This window comes from Sphaeramia orbicularis, chromosome 6 (assembly GCF_902148855.1).
Source record: "Sphaeramia orbicularis chromosome 6, fSphaOr1.1, whole genome shotgun sequence".
Lineage (NCBI taxonomy): Eukaryota > Metazoa > Chordata > Actinopteri > Kurtiformes > Apogonidae > Sphaeramia > Sphaeramia orbicularis.
In genome coordinates this window covers 3,214,297-3,226,441 of record NC_043962.1, presented here as the reverse complement: position 1 = coordinate 3,226,441, position 12,145 = coordinate 3,214,297, and the positions used below count along the sequence as shown (strand labels likewise).

Below are 12,145 nucleotides of genomic sequence, written 5' to 3'. Positions count from 1 at the left end.
GGTGGTGATCGGGGGTGGGGGGGCCCACGGGGGGGCCCATTTCCAACAAACCCTGAAAATTTCATCAAAATCTGTCCATAACTTTTTGAGTTATGTTGCACACTAACGGACAGACAAACAAACAAACCCTGGCAAAGACATAACCTCCTTGGCGTGGGGGGGCCCACGGGGGGGGGGACACTGATCAGCCTTGGTGGAGGTCTGCGCTCTCCAAGTGCTTCTAGTTTATAAATGTAAATATTTTCATAATTTATTTTTGACTGTTTTGCACTAAAAACTACGGAAGCACATTGCATTCACACGCACACAAATTCGGCTCTGTTTTTCCAAATTAACGGGACAATTATCTCGTAATTACGAGAAAAAATAAGTAAAAAAAAAAAACTGGCTCTGTTTTTCCGAATTAGCAAGATACTGTTTTCTGAAAAAATAAAAATTCGGCTCTGTTTTTACGAGATAATTATCTTGTTAATTCAGAAAAACAGAACCAAATTAAATTTTTTTGTGTGAATGCAACACGCTTCCTTAAAAAAACAAAGAGAACGTCATTATTTCTTTCATTATTTTTGTAAGTTTTTATGTTCTTATTTTACCTGCTTCAGATCATATGTGGCTGTATTATCCCCTGAACTAAACTGACTTTGACAGCCCTGGTTTAAAGGTAAAAACATCACATTTTTAGGCAGATTCACTAAGAAACTGAGGTTTCTAAGATGTGTACTGAAGTTACTGTTACATCTGAAATGAATATCTCAAAAAAAACAATGTGGAGGAAAATAGGTGTGAAAATAAACTTGAATTTTAGAGAAAAATGTCTTTTGTTTTTGTCTTTTTCCTTTTATTTCTGAAATAAGATGAGTATTTGGTTTAATATTAAAACTATCCTCCAGGTTTTAAATCATATCTTAAACATTATTATATAATTATTTCAACTCCAAGGCCCCTGTGAATCCACATCCTGGGGCCCCTCTGGGTTCAGGGCCCCCCAGACTCAGACTCTGGTTGTGGTGAGTTCAGGGACATTAAAACCACCCACTGTGATGCGTTCAGGGGCAACCTGTCCCAGCTCTGGTGGAATAGGGGTCAGGCAGGCCGGCGTTCTGCGGGGCCCCCACCTGAGCGCCGCAGGGGCCGACGTGAGTGAGGCGGGACACAGAGGAGGAGGAGGGGCCCAGGAGGGGGCCGGCGTGGAGGCGGGGCTCTGTGGGCCCGTTGAGGCGGTGCAGATGGGTGAGCGTGTGCTGCCGCGCCGACGCCATCTTGGCCTGATGACGACGCAGCTGAATGAGGAGCAGAGTGAGCTCCTCAGGCTGGGGAGGACACAGAACCGGGTCACAGAACCGGGTCACAGAACTAGACCAGGGACGGGGTCACAGAACCGGGTCACAGAACTAGACCAGAGGACCGGGTCACAGAACCAGGTACCTAAACTGCATCAGTGAACTGGATCAGAGAACTGGATCAGTGAACTGGATCAGTGAACTGGATCAGAGAACTGGATCAGTGAAGTGAATCAGAGAACTGGATCAGGGAACCAGATCAGAGTACCGAATCAGTGAACTGGATCAGACAAACAAATCAGTGAATCAGATCAGGGGACTGGATCAGAGAACTGGACTGTGGTTTTGGTTGTAAGTGTGTTCTGGTACCAGACTGACCCCTGCTGGTCAGAGTTGGAACATCAACACTACACCTTCTCCATTGGATATGTGTTTAATAGAAAGTCGTCAGAAGTCAAACTGACTCTATGGGTGACGTGATCTCAAAGTCGACCTTTTAAAGCTGATAATGACAGGACATTTACTCGCTGTCATTTCATTTTCTGTTTCCTCGTCTATCAGTCGTTCATAACGTACGCTGTGGCGGTGACTTCACCATGACGCCGTGGGTTGATCGGATGCTACTCCCTGATGCATGTGCTGTGTTTGCAGACGTACCGTTTTTCCGTGCAGACTGGGGGCGCTGACGGTGTGGGTCATGTATCCAGACGGAGGCATCGACCGCCTCTCCATAGTCGCCGCCTGTCGACAAACACGCAAACAGAACGAAATAAATGAAGTAGAATTATTACGTTTGCTCAGGAATTTATTAAATGAATCCCTTGAGTTTGATCGATGGTTTCTTGTAAAATTCACTCACTCACATTACAGACACTGGTAGATTACTGCATACTCATATTAACACTAAGTAACCATGGTAACGGACTTGTGAGAACCGATGTAAAGGATAACCCCGTTTGGACTAAACCCACTGTTAAAGCGGCCTAGGCCAGAATATACCCCCATGATACCCACCAAAAGGTCCAATCCTGCCTACTGAATGGTCCAATCCCACCTACCGAAGGGTCCAGTCCCACTTAACAAAGGGTCCGATCCTGCCCACCAAGGGGTCCAATCCCACCCACCAAAGAGTCCAATCCTGCGCACCGCAGGATCCAATCCCACCCATGGGATGAATTTCAAAAGTGCAAAAATTACACTGAAGATATTAACAATCAACAATATTAAACATTTTAGTTCAGGTTCCACATTCAGTCCAATCCAATCTCAAGTGGGTCAGACCAGTGAAATTTATAATAATCCATAAATATTGAGAACTACAGTTTTTTTTTATATGGCGGGGGTATCCATCCATCCGTCTATCCGAGATTTTTGCCCAGCCCTGAGATTTTTCTCACACACTACTCATCTGATTCTTCTCAAATTTTTTTACATGTGCCTTTCTCTCAGTTTTAGCGTTGTTTTAAAGAAATTTCTGAAAAGTTTTTGAAAAGACTGAAAGTTCAGACTCCATATTAATACCTGGGTAGGCAGGGCACCAGTGAGGAGGAGGGGCAAAGTGTTGTGTGTGATGAACTCGATGAAAATGTTATATGTATACAAACTATCCTTTCACAAAAAATGTGAATAATCTAAACGACCATGGACTGGGTCTAACTGGGTCTGTACGGGGGGTAAATGGGTCTAAACAACCTGAAACAAGATAATCTGTTCATAAATGTTGTGTCTTTGCAGATCCACTATGATCTGTACGTTATAATGTACATGTGTATATGATAAACTGAGGCAGAATACTGGTAAAATACACTTTTACTTTTTTGCACAAAAAAAGAGAAACATTTGGAGTTATTTATAAGTTACTGTTATTTTTCTGGTCTGATCCACTTGAGATCCGGCTGAATGTGGAACCTGAACTAAAATGAGTTTGACACCTCTGCTCTACAGGACAAATATCAGGCTTGTGGAGGAGGCGGAGTCTTGCGGAGGAGGCGGAGTCTTATGGACCTTCATACCTTGATCAGTTGACTCTTGGTCCTGCGGGGGGACACAGTGAAGGGCAGGTCCAGTGCGGTCCGGTCCACCACGGGCCTGACCGTCACCCGTTCGGCGGGCGTGTGCGGTCTGCGTGTCGGGGACATCGTCCGGGTGGTTCCGGGTGGCGGTCCCGGTGGCGGGATGTCTGCGGACGAAGGCGGGACCGACACGCAGCGAGGCTGACCCGAGCCAGAGGGGGGCACTGTGGATGGGGGACGGGGCCCGAAGGGGTAGTCTGGGGCGGGGGTGTAGAGCGGCGCCGTGGGGCTGCCGTGGCGGAACTGATGGCGCTGCTGCCACTCGTACAGCTGCCACACGGTCCCGGATCCTGGAGTCGGATCCGGAGTCAGTCGGAAGTGGCTCAGGCGGTCCTGGGCGTACTTATACTCCCCCAGTCGGGCCGGAGGGGGGCTGTGGCGGGGCGTCTTTGGCAGGGTCTGGTAGGCGTTCACAGTGGTGAACTTAGGCTGGGTGGGCGGAGTCCGACGGGGGAGAGTGTTCTCTCTGGAGGGGGGGCTGATGGGAAAAAACCGGAGAACCACATGACAGGATTTAAGAGATGATTTAATCTTCATCAACCAGAGCGAAGGTTCACCATCATCATCATCATATTAACATTAAATCAGACTTCTAAAGGGGGGGCGGGGCTAACAGAGACCATGTGACACTATTCCATGGACAGTATCAGCTCAGATCAACTTGGATCAACTCGGTTTTGGTTCCGGTTCATTGCAACCGGTCGTCATAGCGACACAACAATGGAAGAAATTGAAACAGGAAGCTGTAACTTTCAAAATAAAGCAGAAATTTCAGGTTTTTCAGGTGAACGATTCTGAACTGACCAATCAGTGTTGTACGTCACATTTAGTCTGGTTTTAGCTCGACTGGAGGATGGTAGTAGTAGAAGTATGTGATGGTCCAATATGGCGCCGTTTCCACCATATTGGATGTTTTAATGAGTTTTAACATGTTTGTCCTGAACGCCCACACTCCCCTCTGTCCAATATGGTGACAAATCACAAAGTCGGGCTGAAGTGACCAATGTGACGTCTATGTATATGTGTCTATGGATGCTGTCAAACCCCCGCTTAGCGCCCCCTGTCGACCAGGGGTGGAACAAACACCGTAAACAGAAGTATGCGACCATCTTGTTCTGACAGTAAATGCTAACGTACCCTCTGTTTTCAGCTTTCTGAACTTTGACCCACTGCTCCACCTGCTCCAGGGCGCTCCTTCTCTGCATCTGCCCACTGATATCGGGGGGCGGGGCTCTCTGGTACGTCCCCGCTGCAATCCCATTGGGCTCCAGGATGGGGCTGGGCGTGGACACCAGGCCGTTCCTGGTGCAGACGCTGGAGGGCAGCGTGGAGGCGGCGCGCGACGGAGCGCGTGACGGAACCCTGGACACAGGGGCGGAGACCGACGTGTGGTCGGACGGCGGCAGGGAGGCGGAGGAGGTGGGGTTGGCGGGCAGCGAGGCGTGCGTGTCCATCTCCAAAGCGCCAACGGCGGCCGGCGAACCCTTGCGGAGGCTGGAGCCCTCATCAGCGTCGCGGTGGATCGGCTCCAGCAGGACCTCGTGGACGATGGCATTGGAGGCGGAGTCTGGCATCTGCGTCGGGTGGTGGTTGACGTGGTTGGTTTGAGGGACAGCGTGCTGATGCAAAGGGGGAGGAGCCTTCTCCAACGAGTCCAATGGCCTGAGGAGAGAGGAAGAGGAGGACGATGAAAACAATAACGAACCTGCAGTTCAACTGATGACTGTTTTTTAAATCTGTTTTTGGATTGATTTGGTGTTTTTTTGCTTCTTCTTATTCATTAATTGATGATTTTATTAATTCTTGCTAACTTTGATAATTTTCTTCATTTTGTTCACTTTCTTCATTATTTTATTTATTATCTGATTATTTTCAGTTTTAAGCTGGTGATTTAGTTGGTGATTTTTTCATTTATTTGTGTTTTTTATTATTATTTTGTGGTTTTTTGGTACATTTTTTTTTAACTGATTATTTTATTTTTTGTATGCTTTTGAATGGCTTCACTGTCACTGCTACCGATACAAATGGACAAACTTGCTTTCATTGGATTTTACTGTTTTAACATTTACTTGCAGATCGATAACTAGACTGAATTTGTATTTCCTTGTAATCATGAGCTGACGCCTTGTATTTATTTTCTGTGTTTTATTCTGGATTCATGTGCAGATGGTGTGTTTTTTTTTGTCGAAAAGGTGGAACCATGACGACATCCTCTGTAAACTGAAAACCTTCTTCTATGAGGTTTCACTGCGTCTGTTTCAAACCAGCGTTGTCTTGTGGGATTTCTGAGAAAATAAAAAATCTAAAAAAATGAACGATCTGCCTCCGTCTGCATCTGAATAAAACATGGAGGACGAGAAACAGCTTTTTCTCCACATCGCCGTGGAAACATATGTTAAACTGTTGAAGTGTTTCTTGCAGCATCAACATCAACACAAACAAAAGGCCATGACACCTTTATGAGCTGATTGGATAAAACAACTATCACACGCAGATCATGAATAAATAATGTGATCTGTGAGTCTGTAAAGGGAGTTATGGATGTAAAGGATGGGAGAAACATCAAATATTTATAGATAACATCTATCTGTGAGAGTTAATGTGGAGAGAAAACATACTGAAATAAACTCCAGCAGCCGAAGAACCACATGTAAAAAAAACAAAGCATCTACAGGCATCAACATGAAGAAATAATGTGATAAAATTGAAATAATTGGCGTAAAAAAATGACACTTATACTTAAAAACAGATTATTCTGATTCAGATTCTCTGAGTTTCACAGTTCCACAGAAGTTCTCTATCTACAACAAAACTATTCGATAAAAGTAGAAAATCAGTAAACCCTCAAATATCTATATATGCAGATGATATTCTATTATACAAAACCACACAATACTTATCACCAAACTTGATGTTTTCATTTCCTTTCATTGTTTCTTCAACAGCAAATATTCTACTGATATCTAAAAAAAATAATAAATGTGACTCAGACTGTGGATATTACGGAGTTAAAAATATCAGTTTTAAAATCAGAGGTAAATGAAAAAACTCATTATTTATCCATTTATATGTTGTAACGTTCTAGGACTGAGGTAACTATGTTGAGTATAAGTACAGTATAAGTACATAGGTGTAAACTAGCAGTGACTGTACCAGCTGTAAACACTAGGGGGAGCTCATGGTATTAACCCCTGGTGATTGAGTCCAGTTCTACTGTTGTTTTTGTGGGTGGGTGTGATGCGTTCAGGTGCAGGTGTGGTGTTACCTGATCAGAGCGTCCGTGTTGTGCATCATGGCGGCCTGGTTCATGGCCCTCAGCCACGTGTTCATGTCCTCATGTGTGTCGGCGCTGAAGTAATACGTCCTCATCCCCGAGTGCTCTGCCTGCGAGCCAATCACAGAGCTCTGCTTATAAATGTACGAGCGCATACCAGTGTGGCTAGCCTATGGGAAGAGAGAGGAGGCGGGGTCAGAGCGGCGGCGACCCGGTGAGCTGTGAGGGTAGAGGTCAGAGGTCATGCTGTTCAACGAGAAGAACGACAACGAGAACCACGAAAAGCACCGACCGACACACGACAAAAGAAACCACAAAGAAGAAACAGACAGAAAATGACAAACAGCCACAGCTGAGAACCAATGGGAGGGGAGAACAGCCACAGGTCTGAACCAATGGGAGGGGAGAACAGCCACAGGTCTGAACCAATGGGAGGGGACAACAGCCACAGGTCTGAACCAATGGGAGGGGACAACAGCCACAGGTCTGAACCAATGGGAGGAGAGAACAGCCACAGCTGAGAACCAATGGGAGGGGAGAACAGCCACAGGTCTGAACCAATGGGAGGGGACAACAGCCACAGGTCTGAACCAATGGGAGGGGACAACAGCCACAGGTCTGAACCAATGGGAGGGGACAACAGCCACAGGTCTGAACCAATGGGAGGGGAGAACAGCCACAGGTCTGAACCAATGGGAGGGGAGAACAGCCACAGGTCTGAACCAATGGGAGGGGACAACAGCCACAGGTCTGAACCAATGGGAGGGGAGAACAGCCACAGGTCTGAACCAATGGGAGGAGAGAACAGCCACAGCTGAGAACCAATGGGAGGGGACAACAGCCACAGGTCTGAACCAATGGGAGGGGACAACAGCCACAGGTCTGAACCAATGGGAGGAGAGAACAGCCACAGCTGAGAACCAATGGGAGGGGACAACAGCCACAGGTCTGAACCAATGGGAGGGGAGAACAGCCACAGGTCTGAACCAATGGGAGGGGAGAACAGCCACAGGTCTGAACCAATGGGAGGGGAGAACAGCCACAGGTCTGAACCAATGGGAGGGGACAACAGCCACAGGTCTGAACCAATGGGAGGGGACAACAGCCACAGTTTGTTCTGGATAAACCACGATCAGCGCAGATTTCCTACAACAGAACCCAGCTGGGCTGAGATGGGACCGGTCCATCTGCAGTAGAACATCAGAACCTCCAGACAAACCATCCAACTATCATCCAGACAATAGTGAGATCCCGAGCAGGGGACTATGGGTAATAATCCCATGATAATACCAACAGTACAACGGCCATATTTGTTCTTGGCTGATTTCATCGTCTATCATCCCTGTTTCCCAAACTCAGGGTCGGGGCCCAGGTGGGTCATGGAGCTGCTGGTATTCAGTCACAGACTAAGAGTGAAAGACACAATAATAATGTGATGAGTGGATTCGTTATTATAATTAAAAAAGAAGAAGAGTTTTCTCTGGAAACGTTAACTGTAACCAGGTGAAATACAGATGAAAGGCCTGGGGTGGAAAAGATGGAATGACGTGAAAAAGAAACACAACCAAAATGAGATGAACAAAATGTAACATGATAAAAAATTCTAATATGATGAAAAAATTTAACTAGTTGAAAAAACACAACACAAAAAAATGTAACAAGAGCAAAAATATAACATGACAAAAAAGTAACAAGATGGAAAAAATGCAACAAAACAAAAAATAGCACAACAAAGAAAATGTGAAGACAAAAAACCCAATAAGATGTAAAAATAAATAAATAAATAACGCAATGAAAAAATGTAACATGAGCAAAAATGTAACATGACAAAAAACTAAGATGAAAAAACGCAAAAACAAGATGAAAAATAGCAACAAAACAAAAAAATAGTACAACAAAAAAGAAAAGAGTTGAAAAAAACATGACATGACAAAATATGTGACAAAATGTGACAAAAAAATGTGACGAGACAAAAAAACGTAACAATGAAAAACCTAACACAAAAAACTCCATCAGATGAAAAAAATAATGCAATGAAAAAATGTAACATGAGGAAAAACGTCTGTTTGTTGGTGACGAGCTGCAGTTTAGAAATGATTCTGTTAATAAATACACAAATAAAGTGGAATCACTGAACATCGACCTTCACCATCAGTATCTGCATTTGGTTCAAGAATCCGTCAAATGTCCAGTGTCTGTCTGTCCATCTGTCCAGTCTGTCCATCTGTGGACACTGAGGGTGGACGGACAGACTAGACCTGGACCTACAGTCTGGTTCAGGTTCAGGTTCAGCAGCTGAGGATCAAATCAGACCACCATAAAGATCTGATCCACACAGACCTGGACCCCCAGGCCTGGCTCCAGGGCTCCACAGGTCCAGGTACCCCAGGCCCCAGGGTCTTTGAAGCGTTTGCCCAGACCACATTCTATCTCCAACCGGACATCAAACATCCACCAAAATGAAACAGGTCATCAAATATTCATGAAACAATAAAATATAGACGAGCCAACAGTTTTCAAACAAATGAGCGTCTACGTGAACATGGTTAAAAATATTCAAACTGAACAGAGAAAACTCCAACTGAAGCAGTAAAACACACAAACATGGAAGAGCAGCAGAAGAAGAAACATGAAATATGCATGAACAAAACGAAGGAAAAATGATGAAAATGAAAAGAAATGACAAAACACAACTGTGTTTAATGTCTGTTTTCTTATTCACAGTCCAGTGGGTTGTAGTCCAGTCACCAGTGGAACCAGTGGAACCAGTGGAACCAGTGGAACAAATCTGTCCAACATTCCCATTCACCAGCTTTGATCCTGTTAAAAACACCAGGACCAGTCCAAGGACAGACCGTCAGCTGTAATTTCAGCCTGAGGCCAAAATCTGATTGAATATTTAGGAGCCGGTGCCTACATTTCCCAGAGTGCTCCTCAGCGCTGCTCATTCATCAGGTTATTATTCTGTTTGTGTAGGCGGAGGAGCTGCAGGAAAAGAACCGAATAAAAATGAGCTGGTCTCCAACGTTTGGGACCGATTTACAACAGAACACAAGGAAAGACCTCTTCTTCTTCTCCTCCTTCTTCTTCTTCTTCTTCTTCTTCTTCTTCTTCTTCTTCTTCTTCTTCTTCTTCTTCTTCTTCTTCTTCTTCTTCTTCTTCTTCTTCTTCTTCTTCTTCTTCTTCTTCTTCTTCTTCTTCTTCTTCTTCTTCTTCTTCTTCTTCTTCTTCTCCTTCTCCTCCTCCTCCTCCTCCTCCTCCTCCTCCTCCTCCTTCTTAGTTTGTTTTACTCAGTGAAACCACAGACACAGTTACTGTTTTGTTTTTTGTTTTTAATTCATACTGATACAAACTCTTCTGTAGGACTTGATCCGTCTCCACGTCCTGGGTCTGTGGTTCTGGTCTACGGCTCTGCTGATTGGACACATGATGTCACATGAAGTCGCACAAATGACACACATGACGTTTAACTTTAATCCGTTTGGGTCTTGGTTTGTCATTGAGGGCTGATAGAGGGTCCTGGACCAGACCCGTTCAGAACCACAGGTTTAGATCCTGTTAGTCTGAATGTGGAACCTGAACCAACAGGAGTCTGACGGTTCTGTTTTAAACCACCGTCAGTGAATGTGAACCCGGACTTCAGCGTCTGTTTCCGACGTCTGACTTTGTGAAAATGCTTCTGTCAGAGCTGTTCTGATGTGATCCACACTTCAGCAAGCGGTTCTGTGGACGTCCTACACTGTAAAAAAAATCTGTAATTTAACCGAATTTTCACTGTTTATTTACAGATTTTTCTTGTATTTTTAAGATACAGGAAAATATCAATGAAATGACAAAAACAGACTGTGATTTTACATGTCAAATGGAAAATAACATGAAAAAACTGTAACTGCGAATAACCATAAAATTTCCATTTTTTAAAAGCAATTTTTTTCCTTTTCTCACAGAAAAATACAGTTCAAATACTTTTCACAAATATTTCTTTTCTATTTATGAGATTAAACTGTTAATTTAAAGTTTAATGCTGTAAAAAAAAATTAATAAAACGAGATAAAATTACAGACAATTAACGGTAACAGAAGTATTAGTTCTGTCAGTTGAACCAGACTTGTTTGTTCATTGACAAATATCTTGTGTAATTACAGGAGGTTTCACAACAAAAATGTTGAATAAATGTATTTTTGTGAATGTATAACATGTATAAGCACTGATAAACTGTCCAAATACAGTTTTTATCAGTGGATTGGACAACTGAGTCTGATTGAAAATTATTTCTATATATATTTATAAGTAATTGGATTGTTTTAATACATGTAAATACTCTTTATTAAACATTAACCCTGTCATGCATGAATTAGGAGAACCTTAATGGGTCCAAACACAGTCATGTCCAGTCAGAGAGTGAATTTTAATTGATCATCATTCCAACATTTATTTGAATATAAAGTAGCTCCTTGTTTTGGATAATCCCTTATGGTCCAACTAAAGCAAGAATGAATTTAAAAGTAAAATTGCAGGTCATATTGTCTCTAGAATGTCCCTGTCAGAGAGATTTTGAATACTGTGTTTTGACTCTAATCAAGCTATTTTTCCTGAGTGTTTTTATTCCTCTTTAGGCATGAAAAAAACAATGTGATTGAAATTTTTTTTAACAAACCTATTTTTCATGGAGTTGAAAAAATATCCACTCAGCTGAACACCATGCATTTAATTTTTGAAACAAAGAAACATGTATTTACTGATACACTGTGTGAAAAGTATGAAATAATTTTTTTTCAATGCTGCTAATCTGATGTTTTGTCACATTTTAACAAACTCTAATATTAGTTATTATTCACTTTATGGAGATAACATGAAAAAAAAAAAAACTTTTGGTTACAAATAATGGTTAATTACAGTCTATTAACAATAACAAGCAATGGATTTACACTCACACATGTTACTGCACATCAGGTTTATCTAGAAGAGCAAAGTTACAGTACTGGTCTGAATGTCAGTGTATTATGGGATGGTGCATAAGCGTCCACTGTGTTGGCTGATATGGAACTAAAACAACAAAATCCATGACTATACAAGAGAACAGCTGTTGAATAGCTGTCCACTGGAGTGACCACTGCGCATGAAAGTGTTAAAAAGTCAAAAAAATATACAAAATCTCATGTAAAGTTAGGGCAAAAAACTGTATTTAAATTATGGAAAATTAACGTATTTTTATGAGATGGTTCTTTTCCGTTATTTTACAATATTTTTTCACCCCTGCTGTCGGAATATTATTATTACTTTTTTTACGGTTTTTTTTTTTTTTTTACAGTGTACTTTTCCTCCAGAGTCTTAAGACAAACGATGAAGCCGCTCAACGACAGACGAAGGCAAATGAAAAGTAATTAAAGAGTGAATGTGACCTGATTCCTCCTCAGACTGATGGAGGCGGGGCCACGCCACCGCTCTGCTGCCGTTCCGCTGTTCGGTTTGTGTTCGTCCAAGGTCAGTCCAAGGTCAGTCCAAACCGGGAGACGCTC

General features: G+C 43.1%; 1 protein-coding gene across 1 annotated transcript in view; it reads right to left on the bottom strand.

The window, feature by feature from the left end:
* The window catches only part of LOC115421219 (pleckstrin homology domain-containing family A member 7-like), a 154,296-nt gene that overhangs the window by 33,618 nt on the left and 108,533 nt on the right, over nucleotides 1-12,145 (bottom strand). The window contains 5 exon segments of the mRNA XM_030137002.1: nucleotides 1,116-1,310; nucleotides 1,938-2,021; nucleotides 3,293-3,830; nucleotides 4,490-5,014; nucleotides 6,618-6,796. Coding sequence (XP_029992862.1) covers nucleotides 1,116-1,310; nucleotides 1,938-2,021; nucleotides 3,293-3,830; nucleotides 4,490-5,014; nucleotides 6,618-6,796 — 1,521 coding nt within the window.